The sequence below is a fragment of the Paramormyrops kingsleyae genome, chromosome 10 (genome assembly GCF_048594095.1).
Source record: "Paramormyrops kingsleyae isolate MSU_618 chromosome 10, PKINGS_0.4, whole genome shotgun sequence".
NCBI classification, from domain to species: Eukaryota; Metazoa; Chordata; class Actinopteri; order Osteoglossiformes; family Mormyridae; genus Paramormyrops; species Paramormyrops kingsleyae.
The window spans coordinates 12128149-12151263 of record NC_132806.1 but is presented as its reverse complement, the minus strand read 5'-3'; the positions used below and the strand labels follow the sequence as shown (position 1 = coordinate 12151263).

Genomic DNA, 23115 nt, shown 5'->3' with positions numbered 1-23115 from the left:
TACCAAAGGAGATGGACAGCTGACAGTGGGCATGGTGCCGAAGATGAGTGCTTCTGAGGAAGGGCGGAACCCCTCAAAAATGTAAAGACGAGCAAAACCCCCACGGCCTGCAGTCACAGTATAATGATAAACACATATATATTCATCAACCCATAGTACTTACACACCTCACCTAAGAACCGATCCCTTAATACTGATGTCGTTAGTAATTTAAGGTAGAACCTAAAAACCAGCCAGTGCTTTGGTCAGAAGCAGAATGGGGATTGTTACCTAAAGGCACAGACATGCTAGGAGGCTACGGCAGTTACTGGCATAAATAAGCGATTACTGTATCCCTAAAGTCAGGCGTAGCTTGGCCCCTGCAGACTGAAAACTCACGCCGCCCCCCTTGGGAAACACTGTAGAAGAACTCTCTCTTTTCTACAAGCCAGTCCAGGATAGGCAGTCGGTAGATGGATGAATGGAGGTTTATGCTTGATGTGTGTTATTGCTTGTGATGCTGCAAAGGCTGATTCAGCTGACAGGTCTCTCTGATTCTGAGTCAGTTACAGTACAGGTCAGACTTCCTGTGTCAGGACAGAACACGTTTCCGCACTTCCGGACCTCCTCCAACCTGAGTGATGTCACAGTCTGAGCAGCCACGTGCGGAACAAGCAGGCTGTGCTAATGACACGCTGACGCGGAACCGGATGTTAAAATTAACGCTGAAACTCTCCGGAAAGGCGAGGCATTCAGGCACTTGGCTCTATTTTCAGTCGTCAGTCAGTTTTGGCTACAGAAAAGCTGATTATGAAAACAACAGAGATCAACACACAACGGAGGAGCTTTAAAGTAATAAAAAAAACGTATAACTTTTTCAGCACTAATTTAGCATGACTGAAAGAAGACAGGGCAGCACTGTCGCCTCACATTTCTGGGACCAGGGTTCGAGCCTCTGGTATGACACCATGTGTGTGGAGTCTGCATGTTCTCCCTGTGGCGTCGTGGGGTTTCCTCCAGGTACTCCGGTTTCCCCCCACAGTCCAAAAACATGCTGAGGTTATCTGGAGTTACTAAATTGCCCTTAGGTGAGAATGGTGAGTGAGCGAATGATGTGTGAGTAAATGATGAGTGAGAGTGAATGGTCTGTGAGTGAATGATCTGTGAGACTGAATGGTGTGTGAGTGAATTGTCTGTGAGTGAATGATCTGTGAGACTGAATGGTGTGTGAGTGAATGGTGTGTGAGACTGAATGGTGTGTGAGTGAATTGTCTGTGAGTCAATGGTCTGTGAGTGAATGATCTGTGAGACTGAATGGTGTGTGAGAGTGAATGGTGTGTGAGAGTGAATGGTGTGTGAGTGTGCCCTGCAATGGGTTGGCGCTCCATCCTGGGTTGTTCCCTTCGGTTTGCTGTGGAGCTTCACCTACTAATTCAGCAGTATCATGGCAAGAGCAGGGCCACCCGATTCTCCTCCTGGAGATGTACCACCCCGCAGAGTTCAGGCACAGCCCTAATTTAACACACCTGATACGGATAATCAGGCCCTTCAGTAATGTCTCAGTATTACAGCCAGCTTAGCTTCAATATAACTGACTCTAATACTGAGCTGCACCCGAAGGGTCTCATTATCTGTATCAGGTGTGTTAAATTAGGGCTGTATCTAAGCTCTGCAAGGTGGGAGATCTTCAGGAGGGGTATTGGGCAGCCCTGAGATACAGTGTAACACTGGTTACTACATAGCTGAAATGTGTAATAACCAAACCATACTTACAGAAGTAATATCTCCCTAAAAGTCATATATTTGGCAGCCAGCTACATTGCACTGTTGACATCCCTAAATTGCTCCCCCTTCCACAGAAGGCTGGATCAGAATATTAGCTGTGATGGTGAGTTTTCACAGGTACACGATATTCTTGTACTGCTGAAATATTGTTCTATACCCCTGCAGCACAGTTTCACTCCTGGGAGTCTGGGCTGATATTTTGTTGTGACTGCAATCATTTTTCATTTAGTTTTTTAAATTAAAAGAAAAAATCACAGGCAATACATTTGGCAGCGAGATGGCCATACTGAATTCAGTGCAGTTGTCCTATCAATAATACAGTCAACTTCTCAGTCCTCGAAGACAGCAGGTAGTCAGTGTCTTTTTTTCGTCTGAAGGCCATAAACAGAAGAAGAGGCAGTACTATCATACGTTGGTTGCTAGGGCAGGAGGAGATTAACAGCAGAAGTTAAACGGCCAAAAGGAGAGTGACAGATTGAGAGCAGGACAGAGGGGGGCCAAGGAGACAGGCGAGTTAGAAGTCATCACACAGAGAAGGAGGACTAGTCACAGGCACGTTCTTTTGAAGGAGATCTTTATGCTAATTTGTTTCTTCACGTCTTTCGCAGTACACGAGATTCTTCCGTTCTCGACCAAGAGAAGACGGACTGTGGGGTCCCCTCAGCACGGGCAGGCGTTTCTGGGGTTGGGTTCCTGGGAGAGCTTTAATCTGCCCTCCTCTCTCTCCACATCCCTGTAGAGGAGGGACTTCTGGGCCTTAAGTCGACAAGCCAGACACATGAAGATGGAGTCCACGTTCTGACTCTCCTTGGGGTCCTTTGCGGATGTCTCGAAGAGCAGCATGTTCTGGGAATCGGCGAACTTGAGAGCCACGTTGGAGGGCACCTGGATCTGGTCGAGCAGGTCGCACTTGTTGCCCACCAGGACCCTGGGTACGGAGGGCGAGACACGGTGCCCGTTGCACTCCTGTATCCAGGTCTTCAGGTTCTGGAAGGAGGACATCTTGGTCACGTCGTAAACAAAGACCACGGCGTGCACATTGCGGTAGTAGTGCTCCACCATGCTCTTGCGGAAGCGCTCCTGGCCAGCCGTGTCCCACACTTGCACCTGTCCACAGAAAAATCAGACCTGGCAGTCACACACAACAAGAGGGGACACAAGCACTATATATCCGGTAAGAGAGGCAGGACACCCATGGAACTGCTGTTCTGCCTTTAAGCAATTTAACAGGAATTACTTCATTAAGTACATGCTGTTTGTTCTAGGTGTCTACTGACCAAATGCAATGACATACTGTATGAATACCCCCCCCCCCCCAGTTAGAACATGGATGGATGGATAGATGATCTTTAATGACAGTAGCTCAGTAGAGGATAACAGTAATAAAAAGGGCATTTTAAATGATGCTGCATCCTGAAATAATGTGGGTTTTAATACCATGGTGTGACAGCATGTCTATTTTTGTTACACCTTAATTAGATGCTAAAATGACTGGCATTCTGCTGTTCACAGAAGATCAAAGTGTTCCTTCATCCTTCGGGACTCTTTCTGCTCCCACGTTACCTTCAGTCCTTTGACAAACAGCACAATATCCCACACTTACCTGCTTTCTAAATTTATTTCACAGCTAATTCCTTGTCCCAAATTTAAATTGCAAAATTAAGAAATGAGTTCCTCCTATTATTTCGATGGGGATGGTTGAAAAACAAACAAAAAATAAATAATGCACCACGATTAACAAGAACGACAGTCGCGGCCTAGACGCGATTCTTACATGCAACCAGATTTACATGCAGGCCAGCTATAATACACAGTACTTTAGGGCTGCACATACGTTAATTTGATATAATCCCAGAGAATTTTTTTTATGTTTAGCAAGCAGTCGGCGGTCGCGTTACAACTCTGGAAAGCGAAGAAACGATCCGATTTCTATTTTACGTACTATGACTTGCTTATTTAAGATGACATAAAATAGAATTAATTTCGCTAAGATTGAATTAGTATCCGGTCCCACCCCATGCCAGACACTGGGAGCATCACAAATAGGCTACCTTAGCGGCATCTGCGTCCAGGAAGCGGACATAGGGTTTAGAAAAAACCCACGGCATTGTGTCAGGCTGCCACAAACAGGAGGAAAACAATGCGACGATGCAGTTTTATTCCCCCGTTATTTGTTGCTTACCTTAATTTTTTCACCCTCTATTTCCACGGCTTTTTCCCTGAAATCCACGCCGATCGTCGCCTCTGTTTTCCCCGGGAAGCTTCCTCCGGTGAAGCGAAAGGTTAGACACGTTTTCCCCACATTAGAGTCCCCGATTACTATAATTTTAAATATTCGGGTTTGCACACTCTGGTCAAGGGACGTGCCCAGTTCTAGCGAGGAGCTCAGGTTCGCGTCTTTGGACCGACCCGTTCCGCCCCCGTTTGCGTGCGACTCCTCTGCCATCGCGAGCGAAGGGGATGCGCGCGGCTGTGTGCCGGTCTGTCTGTGATACGGGGGGTGGGGTGCTAGGTCAGGACGGGGCATGGATACACATCCAATCTCCCCAGCGCACAATCCACAAAAGGGAAATTTCACATGGGGAGACCGCTAATAATAACAACAACAATAACAATAACAATGATAATAATAATAATTGTTATTATCATAGATGATAATAGTAATAATAATAATATAAAGATACTACTACTACTACTAATAATAATAATAATAAATGGAAAACCTTTTAGGATTGATCAGTTAGTTCGTTATTTCCTCTGACAAAGATAACTTAAAAGAACACAATAATTTTACAAAGTACATCTGTTATTCTCAGTCCAGTCAGCCTAAACCGATCTGTCCCACGCCATCACTTTATCCATGAAGGCTACAATAATATAAAATGGCGCAGATGAAGGGGTCAGGACTGGTGCATTAGAAACGGAAAGCTAGGGGCCGTCCTTCAGATGACTTTCATATAAATACAGACAGGATAAGGTTTGATGTTTCACTTGACAACGTGAGCAAGCGGTTCTCGTATAGGCCTAATGAATATTCTAAAAAGTGTTTTTGGAAATGAATATCACACCCAAGAGGCAGCTGAGAGTTTTTTTTTTGCATCTAATTAGTATTTCTTATTTACATTCTCCCGGGAACAATTCTTACTTATTTTAACCATACAAAGCTCTCCGTTATACTATGGCTATGAAAGGGGCGTTTGTTTCGAAGCATGAAATCTCAAAGCATGTCACGGGCCGAGGATGGCGAAAAGTATATTCTGAATGCAGAGTTTATCGTCTATGTTAATTGTCACAGTATGCATGCGATTAAATCACTTGTGAATGTGAGGGGATACGGATAACAAATAGAATTAATACTTTATATTTTTGGAAAAATAGTTTACCTTAGACAAAAGAAACTGTAATGAGATTTTTATACAAGGAATGGCATAACATAATTAAATATTTACAAATTGGTACTTTCATAAATAAGAGGATAAAAAAACTTTCAGGATAGTCCTTGCTGAACTTTTGATTAGCTGGTTTTCTCATAATGTTATGAATAATGAAATGCTGCTGACAGTGGATGAAATATTCTTGAGCTTTGCTTGTAAGGTTTCTTGAATATGCACAGAAAGCAATTTGGGATAGATACCTGCAGAGTTGGGTAATTCAGATCCACAGAGTAAAAGTCCAATCTGGGATTTTGTTTCAACAAAACAGTTGAGCATAAAGAGTCACAGTCACATAGTACTCAACAGGTTGGTTGAAACAAAATCCCGGTCTGGACTTTTACTCTCTAGACCTGAATTACCCAACTCTGGATACCTGATGCCATGCACACTTGACTTAAAGATTCTGTTCCAGTGGATGAAATTCAGCTCATGATTTCTGGCTGAAAGGTAAGTTAAGGCCCACTGCTCATATGACTTGAAGGTATGTAGCTTTGAAGTCTGTTCCCAGAGCGTTCTTTGCATTGCATTTGTAAATCCCTGAGTTCATGAGCACTGGCTTTTGTATCACCAGGCTGCCTTCCACCGTCATATGGATGCTGCCCTGTGCTGCGAAACGGTTACTGGGAACAAGAGTTGTCCGACCAGGCAGAGTCCAGGAGATGTCAGGCTTGGGCGTGCCAACGGCGATGCAGTTGAGTATGACGGATGATCCCCTGTTCACTCGCATTATGGATGGGGGTGCACTTGTGATGCGGGGGGGATAGACCGTCACCGCCACAGGGTAGGAAATGGTAGATGAGCCAAACATATTAGTGGCTTTGCAGGTGTAGGTGCCTCGGTCAAATGTGGTGATGTCTCTGAGAATGAATGTGCCATTTGATAAGACAGTCACTCTACCAATGACCTGAGGTTTGTTCAACATCAAGCCACTGGGTAGATGCCAAGATATGGTAGCCTGAGGCCAGGCATCGATAGCACAAGGGAGGTTTAGATTCTGGCCGAAGGAAATCTTTACTGGTCCAGACGTTCCCCGGACCTGGGGTTTCTTTCCTGGTTCCAGGGAGTAGCGCTTCTCTGCTTGTCCTGCTACATTTTTGGCTAAACAACGATAGACTCCTTTGTCAGTTGTCGTCGACTGCAGTATTCGCAAAGTTCCGTTGCCTTGGTAGTGAAGGAAACGTTGAAGTCTAGTGCCTGGGATGAGTACTGTGCCATTGGGTAGCACCCACACATATTCTGGGACTGGCTTGCCTCGGGCAAGACATTTCAGGACAATGTCCTTTCCATCAGCCTTAAGGGGTAGAACCTCAATATTTGGGATTGCAAAGCTTGGCTTCTCAGCAAGAGATGCCACTTCAAGGTCAATCTGCAAGGATGCCTCGCCCATATCGTTTTTTGCTAGGCATGTAAAGCGACCCTCATCTGTCTTTCTCAAGCCTCGTAGCTCCAGGCTCCCATTTTGATGTACTTGGAACCTACCACCTTGATAAGGAGCTGGCAATGAGATCCCACGAGATGTGGTCCAGATGATGGCTGGTTCTGGCATTCCCTCTGCTTTGCAATCCAGAAGTTGTGTCTGATAAGACACTGCCAAAATATTCATGCTAGTCTGTCCCCCTTTGCCGTTTATGTGAGGCTTCTTTGCCTCTACCTCAAGTCTCACATTTTTAATATCATCTCCTGCTGAGTTCCTGGCCAGGCAAGCATACTTTCCCCGATCATCTAAACCTACCTGCTTAATTACTAGGGTGCCATCATCTAAGATTTGGTACTTGGGGGAAAGAGATCCAATGATGTCATTTCTTGGTGAAATCCATATAATCGTGGGAGGAGGGTCACCTCTAGCCTCACACTTCAGATAGGTTGGCTTGCCAAGCTGACCCCAGTGGGACCCCTGGTCCTTGGACAAGATCTTGGGAGAGTCTTGGACCACCTTGATGCTAACCTTCATTTCATCCTCCCCAAGCTCATTCTTAGCGTAGCATGTGTAGTCACCCTCATCTCCCTTGCCCATCTGTTGCAGCAGGAGTGTACCATTCCCAAAAATTATGTAGCGACGAGATCGTGTCCCACTGTCATCTGACTGGAGGGCATTGCTTATCATGGTGCCATCAGGCAGAGTCCAGGACACCTCCGGATCCGGGAGGCCTGAGGCTACACAGTCAACTTGGAAATTGGCCCCGTACACAACTTTCTTTGCAGCTGTGCCTAAGTGTTCTATCTTGGGTGGCTTCATGAGGACCTCGACCAGGAAGAGCTCCATCTCCTCTCCATTGGGTCTCTGGAATATACAGTAGTAGGTACCCGCATCCCTGTCTGTCAGCTGCTGGATCCTGAGTGTGCCGTTGGGGAAGGCAGTTACCGGTCTCTCAGGACTGAAAAGAGATTCACACAAGAGTGTCATTAAGAAATAGCTTAAGGTAAATCGGAACAATCTTCATATTAAAACGTCATTTATAAAATCTAGAAGGAACATCCATTATTTGTATTAAATAGAACAAAAAGTCATCTAAAATATATCCCAGTGTGTGATAGGTGATTATTCTTTAAAACTGAAAAACAGTTATATTCAAATCTAGGTACTGAAAATGGAGAAGAGAAAATTTACTTGAAAGTGCTGAGAGTTTAGTTGGACTCAGTCCCTAAGAACCCACTGTTGATGCTGTGGTTATGTTCTGTCGCTTTATTATGTGTTTAATAACAGACTATTACAATTTCAGAAGCTTGTTGACTCTGTAGTCAGTACTGATTATGCTGCTTGACTGTAAATGAGGGTATGTAGAGAGGAGATCAAGCTGTTTCAGGTGATTTTTAATGAACCCTCATGTCCCACTATGTCCAAGTGTATTTGTGTGCAATGAAGCCAGACTGAGAGGAACATTAACTGCATTCCTGTTCAGGACTGTTGTGTTCTGAAGCACCTTTGGATTATTGTGACATTTTCTGTTTTCAAAAGTAATTGACTCAATTTACAGATGACCATTTTTTTGGTGATGTACATGTTCATTGTGTTCAATGTGTAAGAACACACATACAAACATATTATTGTTGCATCATAAACACTAAGCACTGTCCTTATACCTGTAGCGATGATCTAGCTGTGTTTTGGAGGGCAGTCTCCAGAGGGCACCGCGCTGGCTGCTCATCGACTCAGGGCAGTGTAAGTACACTGTAGAACCGTACATGGCTGTTACTCTGTGCGGCTGGGACGGACTGTGCCGGGGACTGGAGGGCTCCTGTCTGATGTCCAGCTGTACCGCTCTCTTGGAGGAACCCACCGCATTGGTGGCATAACACTCGTACTTCCCGGAGTCGGTGGGCAAGCTGCTTCTCACATACAGCGTGCCGTTGGGAAAGACGAAGAGACGGCCATCAAGGAATTGGGATGGCTTGATGTGCTCCCCACTTGGAATAGTCCACTTGAGGAAAGGTAGGGGTTCCCCCTTAGCTGTGCAGTGCATGTAGACGTTCCAGCCTTCCTTCATCTTGATGTTTTCCGAGGCCTCCTCTTTGATAACTGGTGGCAAGGCAGCCACATGGACGCGATAGGTCACTGTGTCCGCCCCTGCCGCATTGCTTGCGATGCACTTGTAGTCCCCTTTGCTGGAGAAGTTGGCTGCCGGGATCATCAGCGTGCCATTGGCTAAGAGCAGAGTGGCTGCAGCATCTGAGGGAGATTCTTCACGCACGAATGTTCGGTCTGGAAGGAGCCAAGAAATCTGAGCCTTGGGCCTCCCCCCTGCTACACAGTCCAGACTGACAGGCCTTCCCAGGTATACGGATACATCTTTGGAAGCCGGGGCTGTGATTTTAGGAGGCTGAGTCAGCACCGCCAGCGTGACAACCATTCGGTCCGATCCAAACTTGTTCTGCGCTGTACAGAGGTACTGCCCTCTGTCCTGCAGCTGGACGTTCTGGATCACAAACGTGCCGTTCCTCAGAACCTCAAACCTTTGCCCGTGCTTTGTGTCCTCTTGAATGGTGGCACCTGTTAATGAGGGAGAGGGGATGAGCGTGATCGTTTTATTTCGAATCTCATTAGTTTATCTTAAATCAATGAGGTCAGGGTGACAGAGATTAATGGGTTACGTAAAGCCCTTGTCTGGTGATTCCCTGTTGATGAGGCAGAAAGTGCCATAGAGAAGAATTGGTTGAAAAACTAGCTGTAAAAGATCATTTATATAAAATATTAAACATTTTTATAATTGACAAATAAATTATTTGTGAGGACGGCTAATCCGTGATAGGTTTGTTGAATGAATTCATTTTAGTGCACAATTTCTCAAAGATATGATGATGTTCTTACCGGTGGAGACTTTGGTCCAGGAGACCATCGGCTTTGGGTCCCCCTTGGACTCACAGGGCAGCACCACGTCCGACTCGGCCAGGGCTGAGACGCTAACGACATTAGCTGAAGTTATCCTCGGCTTCACCCCACTGCCCATCAGCTGAGGGAAGGGTAGCGCAGTGCTCAAAATTCTGGGGCCCCCGTGGTGGTAGTGCCATCGGCTACCATACAAAACACTGGCTGTATGGTGTGGCCTGTTTGTGTGTGAAGGAAATGGTGTGGGGGCTGCCGTACTGTGGCTTCTTGGAGTAACAGGAGCCTCGAATGGTTTTGGGGTAGGGGAACTGACTCTAGGTTTCGGTGTGATGATCTTCCCTAGTTGTGAAAGGCGATGGACATCGAGCTGCGATTGCTTATGTCTGTTTCTGAACCTCGAGAGCCAGTAGTCTCTGGTTCTGCTGGTTGAGGAGCTTATAAAGGGCCGTGATGTCTGGGCTGGGCCTGATTCCGACGGGAAAACCGTTGGTTTGACAGTCTGAGCAGTAATTCCTGGCCGATTTGTCACCTCATCGTCCCTGCCGACTGGGTGAAGGGAATTCCAAGGTCTGTGCACAGAGGAAGGATACAGGCGTGAATTATAAACCGGTGGCCAGGAGGTGAATTGAGCCCAGTGAGCCCAGGAGAAGGTGGAAGTAGAGGGCGGCTGTGTATTTGGAACATTAACCTTTTTGTGAACGTGCTGCTGCCTGGACCAGGGGTGATCGACAGGAGCTGCTGGAGGATGGTGGGTCTTAGATTTAGATATTGTGGAATCCTTATCCCATGGACTCCCTGTGTTACGGGAGTCTTTCCACTTATTTGCCATGGCTGGATTGCTTTTATTGGACAAACCCTTTTGCTCCATCAATGGCACTATGTGTGTTGTGGCTGGAGATGCAGAGACTCTGTCTTGCATTGATGGGGGTTTGATGTTTACAGGGGAGTTAAACCGAATAGACATGGGTTCCGTGGTTGTTTTCCATGTAAATTCATTATTATCTTTTTCAGATGACACCATAGTGCTTTCTGCCTCCTTCCTCTGGTTTCGTTCTGCAGTAATGTATGGCATATATCCTGATACAGTTGTACTGATGGCAGTGTTACCTGTAACAGACTGATGAATCCTTTGTAAACTTCCTACTGTTGGGGTTAGTAGCTCACTATGAGCAGATTCCTCTGTTATTGGAGGAAGCTGGTGATCTGAAGGTAAATTAACCTGTTCATTTGAACTATCAACGGTTATTGATGCCCTTGGCAACGTTGCATTATTTTCGTGTTTTCTATATTTGTCTGTCCTGTCACTGTTTCTGGTTGTGTTTGAAGGGACTTGTTGACTGCTCTCTACTTTACCCTTTGAGGGGTTTAAAATTATTGGCTGAATCTTTCGCTGGGGGGGTCTCCTTCGTCGATATGGAAGTCTCCGTCGGTTTCCTGTAAAGGAATTGGAGGATGATTTTGCCCCACCCACTGTTGGACGTTGGTCCATTGATTGTTCAGGCTGTGCTACCGGTTGCTGATTGGAAAGAGTCACATGACTACTACCATTGTAAGTAATGTCAACAGAATTGGAATTTAACAAAGTTGGTTTAGGAATGTTTGAATCTCTGTCAAAATAAGTAGGTATTGAGGTAGTGAATTCATCTGATGTGCTCTCCCGACCTGCAGTGGCTATGGTAGTAGTAGTAGTGGAAAGAGTCGGGGTTAACGTGGTTGAAGTAGTTGTTGTTGGAGTGGGAGTAGTGGCAGTACTCATTTTACTTGTAGCTGTCATTGTCTCTGCTGCAGATGCCACAGAAGTAGATTGTGTGCTAGTTGAGCCCTTAGCATGAGCCTTAGCTATTATCTGAGCCCAACGGTTAGGGTCAAGCTCCTTAACAGACTTGTTTAACTTCCTCTTTCCCTCCTTAAACTTCACCCCCCTGTTAACTTGACTGAAACTCCGGCCGGAACCATGAGGCTTTCCAATCGTTCTGCGAGACGCCGGTGTAGGAATCAGGCGTCCTGTTGTCCAGAAACCCGAACCTTCGTCTTCAGAGTCCTCCGTAGGAAATTTCACATTCTTGACAGGGGCACTTCCTGTCAGCTGCTCTGCGCTCTGTGATTCTGTGTCTTTATCTCCCATGATCGTGACACGATGAGACAGCATGTCCGCCCCATAAAGATTAGATGCCAAACAGCTATATTCCCCAGCATCCTCTTGTGCTGCCCTTTTAATGACCAGTGTGCCATTTGTGGCTACATAAACTCTGTCATGTCGTGGTGAAGGGTGCAAGATCTGATTTCCAGGCAGGAACCAGCTGATTTTGCTGGGCTGAACTGAAGAAACAGAGCAGGGGAGAGTGAGGGTTCCTCCACTTTCCACAGACATCGCCTGACCATTCATCGAATCAGGACTAAGCAGGAGCTCCCGCACTGTCAGCCTGAAAGAGACAACATCCACATCACTGGCTGTCTGCACAAGGCAGTGGTACAAACCAGAGTCAGACATACTTGCACTTTTTATGGCTAAAACTCCATCCTCTGAGGCCTCCAGTCTGTCATGGGAAGTGTTAAGAATGGACAGATCAGGGAGCATCCACTGCACAGTCTTTCTTCCAGAACCGATGACTTTACATTCCAGATTGACGTCAGAACCTTCCAGAACAGCCTGCAGTCTCCCAGGGGTTCCCCGTTGTACCATGGCCCAGGTGTACATGTCAGCCCCTTTGTCTTCCTGGCCACTGATATGCTTTGAGATGAAGGTGGAGAAGTTCAGGACCAGTTTTTTTGTTGTGGTCCTGCGTCTGTTTAGCTGCAGAGTGACCCTCGGCTGCAGCAGCCAAGCCGGCTCCGCCATTAGATGGCCCTTGAGCTCAGTGAAGTAGGGCGAGTCCTCATTTGCCATCTGGGAATACTGAAACGTGGTCCTGCTAGTGTTTTCCTGCCTCAGACCCCTTTCCAAAATAGCCGGGCTCTCGTAGTAGTAGGCGACCAGCTTCCAGAGATTCTGGAGCTCGTCCCGGTCGATCTCGCACTCCAGCTGGCTGGCCAGGGTCACGTTGACTGCCACCCACCCTGGCATCTTCAGGTTCTCCCAAGCCACGGTGGAGGCCTCGCTTGGCCGTTTCACTGCACAGCTGACGTGTGCCCGGTTTTCATGGCTGTCGGACAGCACGAAGGTGAGCTGCCCCAGGGGTGGCTCCAGGTCCTTGGTGTAGGGGAGATCAGGTTCAGAGTCCTCCCAAGCGGCGACGTCCCGCAGCTTCAGCGGGGACTGCACCATGGGCTTCTCGCAGGGCAGCTGACTAGCAGACAGCTGGAAGATGTGGCTGCCGTTGAGGTGCTGGGGGGTGCGACAAATGGCACAGCTCTCACTCAGGCTGGAACTGCGTTCTTTTTTGCACTTAATCACCCCTGTGAGGAGAGAGACAGGTAGACAAGGACAAGTATTTCCTTATGATCCAAATTACTTATAATGGCATGATACTTGAACCTGAAAATATTTAAAGGGGCAGTACGCCCAAAAAACAAAAATCATATGTTTTAGATATGGTGTAGGGCTATTTATCCATGTTGATTGTTGTGGTGAAAGTTGCCTAGTTTTGGAGATATCAGCTGTAGAACATAACCGGACTGAATGTATTCTTTCTATGGTCAAAAAAATACATTTGAAAAATTCCACAGCAGTGTCTCTGTCTTCCTCGGGTAAGCTTTAACGTTAGGTAGCTCAGTGGTGCTAGGTGGGGTAGCAGTATTGGTTAGCATCAGTTACCAGCACTAACAAATAGCAACAATACTATCTTAGTTAATAGTGATTATAGCTCGATAATGTTAGCTCACCTAGCACCACTGAGCCAACTAATGTTAGAGCTCAACCATGGAGAATGCCATTGATGTTTCCGTCAGCTCACATTGTCTGGTGTGTGGAGTTTGGTAAAAAGAAATAAAGTACGCACTACCAGGTCTGTGGATTATCTTGAGTAACCGGGTCAATATTTATGTTAAGCAACATTACTGTTGAATTTTTCAAATGTATTTCTTAGGCGATTTCATAACCACAGAAAGAATGTCATTCACTCCTGTTACATTTGAGAACAAACTTGCATTTCTATGCCCGATATCTCCAAAACTAGAAAATTGTCATGTAGATGGATAAATAGCCCTACAGCATATCTGAAACATATGTTGTTTTGATTTTGGGGTGTACTGCCTCTTTAAATGGAGTGGTCCTTAATAATGTAAAGCTGACTTTTTCTTGTTTACATAATAAAATTCGGTAATAAAAGGCTAATAGACACATTCATTTACAAAGCAAATGCCATTATCCTAAGCGACATATATTTTTTTAGGAAATTGGGTCCACCAGTTCCTGGGGCAATTGGGGGTTAAGGGCCTAGCTCAGGGGCCCAGCACTAAAATCACTTTGCCGACACTAGGATTTGAACCAGCGACCCTCCAATCAAAAGCACAGTATCTTAACCCAGTGAGCCTCACATAACCCTTTCTGTTGCTTTTAATAAAATTCGCTAAGAAAAGGCAAAGAGATGCTAATAGATACGTCATACCCTCGTTCCTGCTGTGCCACTCTACGAGCCAGTGCAGATGGCAGTCACACGCCCAGGGGTTGCCATGCAGGGAGAGGACCTCCAGCTTGTTCAGGTGCTGCAGGGTCTCGGGCAGCAGGAACTCCAGCTGGTTGTCGGACAGATGCAGGTGGCGCAGGCCGGAGCCCCAGAAGGTGCCCAGGAAGGAAACGGTGATGAAGGTGTGGGGGTGCAGCTCCCGCAGTCGGTTGGCCTCCAGCTGCAGCAGCTTGAGGGAGGTGAGTCCGCTGAAGGAGAGTGGCTCAATGGTCTCGATGGCGTTGTGGTCCAGGTGCAGCCGCACCAGGCCCGACAGCCCCCAGAACATGCCGGGGTCTAGGCGCTTCAGCTTATTATAGCTCAGCTTCAGCATCTAGAGTGGGGGTGGGGGGCACAGCAAGTTTAGGCAGGGCCGCACATTATTCACATAGAGATCATGTGTATTTCGATTGCTGTAAAACAGTCCCCATCACTCCACAAGTAAAAAAAAAATGTGACATTGGTCTCAGTTATAATACAAACCTCTCATAGGTGAGAAACTGCACTACATCAGTAACAGAATACAAAGTAATAAAACAATCACTGAACTGGACACCGTACATTTTAAATACATTTTATTTCAATCATTTTAAATAAAATTCAGCACTAGTATAATTTTTTTACATGGGGAAACTGGGTGGTTTTCACATGTTCTGTTTTGCTCTGCATCAGAGACTCAACACCAGGTGTTAAGGGCCTTGCTAAAGGCCCATGAGTTATAGGATTATTCTGCCATCTACAGTTTTTGAGCTCTTCACCTGGTGGACACAGGCACAGATCCTTAACCCCAACCCACTTCAACACCATTACCTATAGTGAGGTTATGGTGTATAACAGTGTTTCCCAACCTAGTCCTCAGGGACCCCAGACAGTCTGGGAGTTGGGAGGGACCAAAGACAAGGACTATATGGAGAGTCCCCGTTAACTGGGATGGGAAGTACTGGTGTATAAAATTACAGGTATCATTTACATTTGATTAATACATTGGCATTGCAATTAACATACTCATGGACAGCTAAGGCAGTTTATGTAGTAAGATTTACATGCACCGTGAACAGAAGTTTTTCTGGCACTGTTCGTACCCGTCTGCTGGCCATACCTGTAGTGAACGCAGATTATAGAAGGCTCCAGAAGATACAGACACGATGTCATTTCCGTGGAGCATGAGCATCTCAACGCGTGGGAGCTTGGTGAAGTCAGAAGCACCTACCAGCTGGATGCTGTTATAGCTGTGGGCAGAGGGCTGTTACCTCACGTGCATGAGAATGGCAGTGTGTCACCCTTTCGGGACCTGCACCATGAATTATGGATAGCACACTGAATTTTTCCGTTTAAGAATATGAGCCATCCATTATAGAGAACCCACTATAGAGTTGTGCCCTTTCAGGACCTGCACAGTAGATTATGGTAATGCGGTGACCTGTCCCCTTTCAAGACCAGAACTGTAAATTATGGTAATGTACTGACCTGTGCTCTTTAAGAACCTTCACCTTAGATTATGGATAACTCAGTGACCTGTGCCCTTTCAGGACCCCCCATTGTAAATTATGGTAACACACTGAACTGGGCACTTTCAGGACCTGCATTGTAGATTATGACTAACACTATCATTGCACTGTATGCATTAATGTGGCAGAATAATCATGTGTCTTTCTTTCAAACTCCTTTGACACATATACAGTGTGGGGCAGTCAGCTACAGTCTTTTTGCCTCATGTCAGATCTATAAACGTTAATTATGTCACACAGCATTGGCTGCATTACTATACTGTAAACATTAGAACTTTCAATAAAAACAGCAACCCATAAGAGTGTGGACCTGCCTGAACTGGGAGGGCCAAATGCGGTTAAGTGAAGGGTGTGGCTGGAAGCCAGAGTAGCTCGAAGATTAAGTGAGCATTATTAAACACCCCACCCTGGATACAGGAGTGCAGTCTTTTCCCCTTCAGCGATACAGGCTGTACACTTCAACCTCTGAGCGTGATTGGGCAGAGCTTCACAGGCAGGGTGTGGCCCTACGGTCTGGCAGTGAAAAGAGTGAAGACTTCCTCACCGATGACTTTATTAGCTAACTTCGTCATGGATGATTGGCAAAATGGTTTCTCTTTTACAGGGAGAGGCCGGGTATCCCCCCTTAGTGGCATGCTTGGCAGCCATAGATGTAACTAAGAGTAAAGTCGGTCTCAGAACCTGTTTCTGTTTACAGATATAAAAACCATCCATTTCAGTATGTGAAATATTTTATCCACAGTTAACCCTAAACTGTACTTTAAAGTCAGCCCTGATTGGACGGCGTTGTGAAGGAGGTGTGGCCTACCCCAAATTGATGCGTTCTGTGTCCTCAGGTAAGCTGGGTGGGATGGACAGGAGATGGCGGAAGGTACAGTGTACCTCTCGTGGTCCGGGGCAGTTGCAGGACCTTGGACAGGGGTGCAGGGCGAGGGAGGTGGCCAATAGCGAGGTGAGTAGTGCCACGGCTGCCCAGCCAATGGAAACGCATGTGGGAGCCATCATTTCTCAGTCACATTTACGACATCATCGCACCTGGAATGACACACCCCACTGCATACATGATTGCCAATTATCAATATTAATTATTATGATTATGATTAGTATGATGATTTTTTTTCATTTACACCTTGTAACAGGTGCTGTTTTTGATAGAATTTACTGTCTTATTATTCTGGAAAATTATTACAATTCTTAAGATGATTAAAACTGTATATTCAGATAAATTTCACCTTGCATTTCAAAGATCATAAACCAGTTTTGTTTGGTGCGTTCTGACAATAGGGGGCAGTGATCCTACAAATGGTTTTATGATTTGAGAGGCTGGATCTCTACCAGAGCTTTTCAAATGAGACATCCTGGATATGATATGAAATTTATCCACAGCTGTAAAAATCCAACAACTGGTGAAGTCAACTTAATCTCAACAAACCTCTAAGTGAGGAATGGTAAGATTCACCAGTTTGCATCAGTGCACCAACATAAAAGTTGACAAAGCAATCACCCCAGTTAAAAAAGTATGGATCAGATACAATTTGGGATGGGATATATCATTTCTATCATATCTAACATCTTTCTGTTGGTACAATCCAGTTTATTAATATATAATTATTTGTAGAGGCCCCGTGTTTTTTTGTGACCAGCACTTGAGATGTTGCGTGACTTTAGACTGCAGAAGTACAGTCACACCGCACACGTCTTTCTGCCTTGTTTAGTCACAACATCCCCTTTTTAAAAAGACGCTGAGGCTGCGGGGCTGTCCCGTTCTTCACTGGCACTTGAAGCTTCCTCTGAGAGAGAGTGCTTATCTCCTACCAAAGCAGCAGTATGTGACATGGTAGGCTAACTTAAATGTTGTATACTCACTGCCTCCATGAGTTGTCAATTATAAACGTTAGTGACGTTTATCGAATTTTCAAGAACACAAGCAAAGCACCATGTATACATATTTTATTGGTGATTCTGTAATACTGCTGCAGCATTTTCTACATTCTACTCACAGTCCCACTTTGAATTGCTACTTCGCTCTGCTACATATCACTTTACTACCTCGTGCTGAATTATATTTTGTTAGATACCTTGTAATACATAGTATTTTGTATTTCGTGTCATACGTTGCACTGTCCTGTTAATTGTCTGTAGTTTCTGGAGAAGGCATTCAATTAAGGATTTCATTGTACTTTGTACACTGTATTTTGCACATATGACAATAAAGTTTTGAATCTTGAAAACCATCCAAGCTGTAAAAAGACTTCAAATTATTTGCCTTATCATATATACATAACTACAAAGGTGAGAAAATGAAGCCAGCAGCTCATCTTTAATTGAATCGTAAGTTGACAGTCTACGTCGTCTTTGTTGCAGTAACCATCCTGAAGGGGATCATACTGAAACGACTGTCAGTCCATGAGTGGACTGATGCACAAAGAGAAACCTCAAGTAGAACCACTCCAAATTCAAATGAATTCAGCAATTAAAGTGCCATAGAAGACATGCTCTGAATTTTAAACACCCCGGAAGGCTGCAGGTAAAAATTACCTGCAAGATCCTCTTTGTATGCGCAAGTCTGCACAAAACATTATAGAATCCAAATACTCCGGTGGAGTTCATGATCTAATTTTATTAAATGAAGAGATCATTTTGTAGCTCTGCCAGGTTATGACCTGAAATAGGCCAAATTGACCCACAAAGTAATAACCAGGTACATCATTTGACTCATGGCTGCAACATGAGGCGCCCAGGTGGGATTTAAATTAGCCACTTTGCGTACAAGTTCTGATCTGCATCCCATGTTGCTCCATGCTACCAAATGTATTTGATTATTGTAGCATGTGCACGTTTTACTTTGCAGAGTGAAGGAGGTCTGTTAAGGAGGCCTTGTATACCATCTAGGGTACCTCCTGACTTGTGCCCAGTACCTCCTGGGATAGGCTGCAGGCTCGCTGAGGCTGGGCAGAGGGGGGGGGGGGGGTTCTTAATAATGTACATTTATTCCGCAGTAACTGCTGCAACTGTTTATTGTTTAGTTTCTTTTGTAGGTCTAACAGCAATTTCAAGGATTTCAGTAAAATTTCGAAATCTTCCTGCTAGATGCCCTTCAGCTCCTTCCTTTGAACTACATTCTCTAGCTCTGTGCTGGTGCCAGTTGTATTGGATGCATCAATCTTCATCTGTAAGCTTTTCGGCAGTTAGTTTCAAGTGTTGTCAGAAACCTGCCCCCCCCCCCACTTCTCAGGACTCTGGTCTGGCACACCTGTTCCTGGGGCCCCCAGAGGAAGTGTTGTTTTAGGTCCTGTGCTCCAAGCCACTGAATCCAGGCAAGACAAATCGCAGCTGGAATATTTACCTCCTAAAATACGTGACCTTAATTCCGCGTCCTGCCTGCACACGCATGCCTCTGGCTTTCAAAATAATAATATTTAAAAATCTTTACGACGCCGATGACAAGTAAAGCTCTTCCTTGGAGCTGAAATATTTCCCTGGAGGGTAGACTGTATGGATAATGATCCGACTTCATAGGGCTTCAGCTCACAGCAGAGAGGGAATCATTTTAAAGGTGGAAGGCAGAGTAACAACTGCTTCGGTCCAGTCAAAATAACGAGAAGGAGGTGCGGATGAAGCCCCTCACCCAGCCCAACTGTGAGATTAACCCAACATTGGTGCAAATCACAGGGAGGGCTGATGTGATTCACGCCGAATGGACCAAATGGTTTTGGCTCAGTGTGGCTCCAGTTCAAATTTAATGTCTAATCAATTCAGGCAGAAAAAGAGACATCAGTACAACTAACTCTTGGAAAAACATACTTCATAAAAATGAAATTCATGTAAGGTGTTTCATGGAGAAATGTAGTGTTTGGATTAACTTCCTGCTGGTGATTAACTTCCCTGTGAATTTAGATGTTGACCTTGAACAGCTTTGTTAGTTCAATGAGCACCCACAGGTCCTCGATGGACCAGGGTTCCCTGCCATCTCATTCTCACCCTGGAGGTCTGACCTGATGTGACATGTGGTCTTTGCAGGTTTCCACCATGCTGCTGAGAAATGTTGCGTGACTTTCTCTGCTTATCTGCTTGGAAATGTTGCTTTTCCAGACCTGGCCCCTCAAGAGCTAGAAAAGAATGAGGCAGGTCTCCAGTTCTGTTGCAGAAGAATCTGTCCTCTAGAAAGTTCAGTCAAAACAGTTTTCAGTGAAGCCTGATAGTGATTAGGCCTTCCTCCATGTGGAGTTTTGGTTTATCCATCTGTATGCTTGGTGTTTGCGTGACAGAGAGAGAGAGGGACTCTCAGAGTGTGCCTGTCTGTATATGTGTTTAGTCTTCTCATGCTCCAGAGCCATTAATACCTCACCCACCCTCTTCCCAGTGCCCCCCTGAGGACATGGCGTACCGTAGCTGGAGCCAGGCAGAGTTTTCCACAGACTACATAGGGCAGATCATCGCTAAGGGCTGCCCAGGCTAACCGTGACTTTTAACAAGCTCCGCGCTCAAACGGGAGGGAACGGCTTTTCCCGGTATTCCCGAATCACAACCATCTGCTCCAACGGCATCCTTAACAAACTTCACATGACCCGCGACTCAGGACGGGATCCTGCTCCAGCCCCCTGATTTGAAACACAGCCACACACACATGTAACATGTTGATGAACATATGGTTCTTTTCTGTAATCTGCTCCTGTTTTCTGAGTGATCTCTGGCAGCTGATGCGCCCCCGCTGGCTTTCAAAGGCTTCCTTTACAAACCTGAGCGATAAGGACAGGCTCGAAACAGAGCAGACCTCAGTTTTGGACATAAGCCCATGTACTGAAAACCACAGAATAAAACTTTCCTTCAACGAGAGAATTTTGTGCGCTGACATGTGGTTTGCTCATTACACGAGCTGCATTTATCTTTTTATGGAATAAACTTAATTTATTTTGTCAATTAAATTGTGCCTTGAAAAAGTAATAAAGTTTCCACTAAGTTATGATATTTGCATCAGTTGATTAATACTTAATACTAATATTTATTCATTAATATTTATTCATTTGAAACACCATTTTGGAATTTAACAATAGATGTACGGATACATTAGAAGTCTTTACTTCTTCACACTAACCTGTCTGAAGTAGCAACAATATAGTGTATCTCTTCCAGTTAGATAAGATAAATTGCTTAATAATTATAACCAGTCACAAAACCAAAAACAAAATTTTGGAGACATTATTTATATAAACGGTAAAGTGGCAGCTGGTAAAAGTTGGTTTGCCGAACATCACGTCTTACCTAGTAGCTTACGGTGAAGCGAAGGCACTTTCTGGAGGCAGCAGAGGGCGATGCTACTTGTTAGTGTCCCGCGTGGGTATAGGGTCAGCTCCAGCCTGCAGGATGTCGGGGCCGTGCTGCTCTGGACCCAAGCACGCCAATCCGGGTCGGAGGGTGGACTGACGGAGCGCTCACCTCGGCTTGTGGAGTCCAGCCTGCAGTCCAGGCGTCCCATCAAAGCACATCTGGAGAAGCAGTTAGGCTCCTTGGACTTCCCGCATGTAAGGGGAGGAATGCTGGCCTCCAGCGCTGCTCCCCTCTACCCCCCCCAGCTCTGTCTCCTCCTCTCTCGCTCCCTCCCTTACTCCCTACCCCACCTCCAAGGCAGCTAGCTCACCTGCACACACTCTCAGCCAAACCAAACCCAACAGGTGCTTAATACCATCATCCTGGTTTGCAGATTCAGGCAAGGAGAGCCTCGCATATTTTTGGGAAATGAGCAAAACAGTAAAGTAAACAAACACCGCTATGGATGACTACAGACATCTGAGTAAACAGGACCCAGACATTCAAAATAACATTAAAGTGGAAGTGTAACCATAATAATGATTGATGTCCCTACAGCTGAGACACACTGGTGCCCTCGATCACTTTCTTATTCATCCCCTTTTCTCCTTCGTTACCTGCTCTCTACCTCGTTACTCGCCTGCCTCAAAGCCACATTTTCATTTATGAGGTCTCATGTGCTTAATGAAGATAGGAGGAATAGCTGATTTAATGTCCTACATGCTGATGCCTGCCTCACTGAGGCTCAACGAGGAGAAAGTCACCATGAAAGAAGCACTTACACCCTCTTTAGTAGTATGAGGGTGTGGAAGATGACTTTTCGTACTATACTCAGTGGGGAGCATTTACTCAGGTTCAATCAGCCAGCCCTTCTGTACTAAAAGGTAAAGTAAAGTCTCAGCAGTAAGATTCCTTTCCCCATCCACATTCTTCTGCTTTTCCATCAGGCCTTGAGACACTGATCCCCTCGCGTTTTTTATGTCGGCTTGTGATAACACTGGGCATCAACACCTCTGCCGCTGTTTTATTCCCTCTGAAGCCCCCCCTTTCAACAGAGCGATTAGCGCGGTATTAATGCTCGCATGTCAGATCCACGGCCTTCTGGAAGATTCCACAGGGAGAGAGCGGCTTACTGCCGCTGATATTTTAAGCAGGAACGCACGCAAAAGTTTTGATGTGCTTGTGGAAAGAGGTGACATTAGTCCTCTGCTTGTTCCCGAGGTCTTCCCACAGGAGCTCGTCTCGATGGGATACCCACGTACTTTAAAGATGACAAGCGAGAAGCTGTTCATCAAAGTCTTTTACAAACTTCTGGGTTTATTGTCTAGAACATGTGTGCTTCAGAATCTTAGTGAGATTTTTCCCCTGACTTATAAGTTAATATAAACTTTATGGATCCCGAGGGGACATTCTTGTGCAAACAGCAGTGAGGTACGTACTGTAGAGCACAGACAAACACACATATAGTGCAAAATAGACAAAGTGCATAGTGCAAACAAAATAATCACGGGGCAAACAAATTAAAATGTACACAGCACACAAATAAAATGTTCTGACAAAGAGAATATTATGGAATATATAAAAAAATAGATGTATATTCAAATAATAATAATAAATTAGCAGATGGTATATGTGCAAATAAAATAGAGACAGCACCGGACTTTTATTATATAAACAAATCGCATTCATTGAGTAGCTGTATAAATGTGCACTATTGACGCCATATTGACAAAACGATGGCTTTTCACTTGATAAAGGTGCATGCCATCGTTCCCTTGGCAGTTAGTCATTCCGACGTTCCGGCTTTGACCAGCAGGGTCCATCCTCCTTATCCTCAAATCAAATCCCAGGTTGAAATTCTGGGGCCTGATTGCCTTGGGAAGCCCGGCGTGTCCCGCGGCCCCCAGCTCCTCTCTCATCGCCGTGCTCGTGTCTGTCAGCCCCCCGCCATCTGCTCTCCTGCTCCTCTGCCAGAGTATCCTTCTCGGACACAGGCCGCCTTTCACCCGCCTTCCCTCCTGCTCTCCGAGATTGGCTGCTCTTGGCTGCACCCTGTCACTTTGAAGTCCCAGTGTCCCGGCACCAGGCTGGCCCTCGCCACATCCGCTCCATCTTCGCTTCCGCGACTTTCTGCTCATCCTAGACAATGATGGCAGTTTGTATTTGGGCTCGCT

General features: G+C 45.6%; 2 protein-coding genes across 4 annotated transcripts; both read right to left on the bottom strand.

The window, feature by feature from the left end:
• Positions 1 to 1757: 1757 nt before the first annotated feature.
• rab33a (RAB33A, member RAS oncogene family) lies at positions 1758 to 5035 on the bottom strand. 2 transcript variants are annotated; one of them, XM_023819905.2, is made up of 2 exons: positions 3947 to 5035; positions 1758 to 2871 (listed from the first exon to the last, which is right to left on the bottom strand). In XM_023819905.2, the coding sequence occupies exons 1-2, from the start codon at positions 4289 to 4291 to the stop codon at positions 2425 to 2427; spliced, it is 792 nt and encodes a 263-aa protein (XP_023675673.1). In that variant the 5' UTR covers positions 4292 to 5035; the 3' UTR covers positions 1758 to 2424. The 2 variants fall into 2 exon arrangements, with proteins under 2 accessions (XP_023675673.1, XP_023675674.1); XM_023819906.2 differs by having other exon boundaries at positions 1758 to 2751.
• Positions 5036 to 5160: 125 nt separating this feature from the next.
• On the bottom strand, positions 5161 to 21146 carry LOC111848130 (matrix-remodeling-associated protein 5). 2 transcript variants are annotated; one of them, XM_023819904.2, is made up of 7 exons: positions 20897 to 21146; positions 16443 to 16687; positions 15226 to 15355; positions 14070 to 14460; positions 9505 to 12918; positions 8280 to 9186; positions 5161 to 7573 (listed from the first exon to the last, which is right to left on the bottom strand). In XM_023819904.2, exons 2-7 carry the CDS (start codon positions 16637 to 16639, stop codon positions 5665 to 5667), a joined length of 6948 nt encoding a protein of 2315 aa, XP_023675672.2. In that variant the 5' UTR covers positions 16640 to 16687; positions 20897 to 21146; the 3' UTR covers positions 5161 to 5664. The 2 variants fall into 2 exon arrangements, with proteins under 2 accessions (XP_023675672.2, XP_023675671.2); XM_023819903.2 differs by having other exon boundaries at positions 16443 to 16669.
• Positions 21147 to 23115: the final 1969 nt, after the last annotated feature.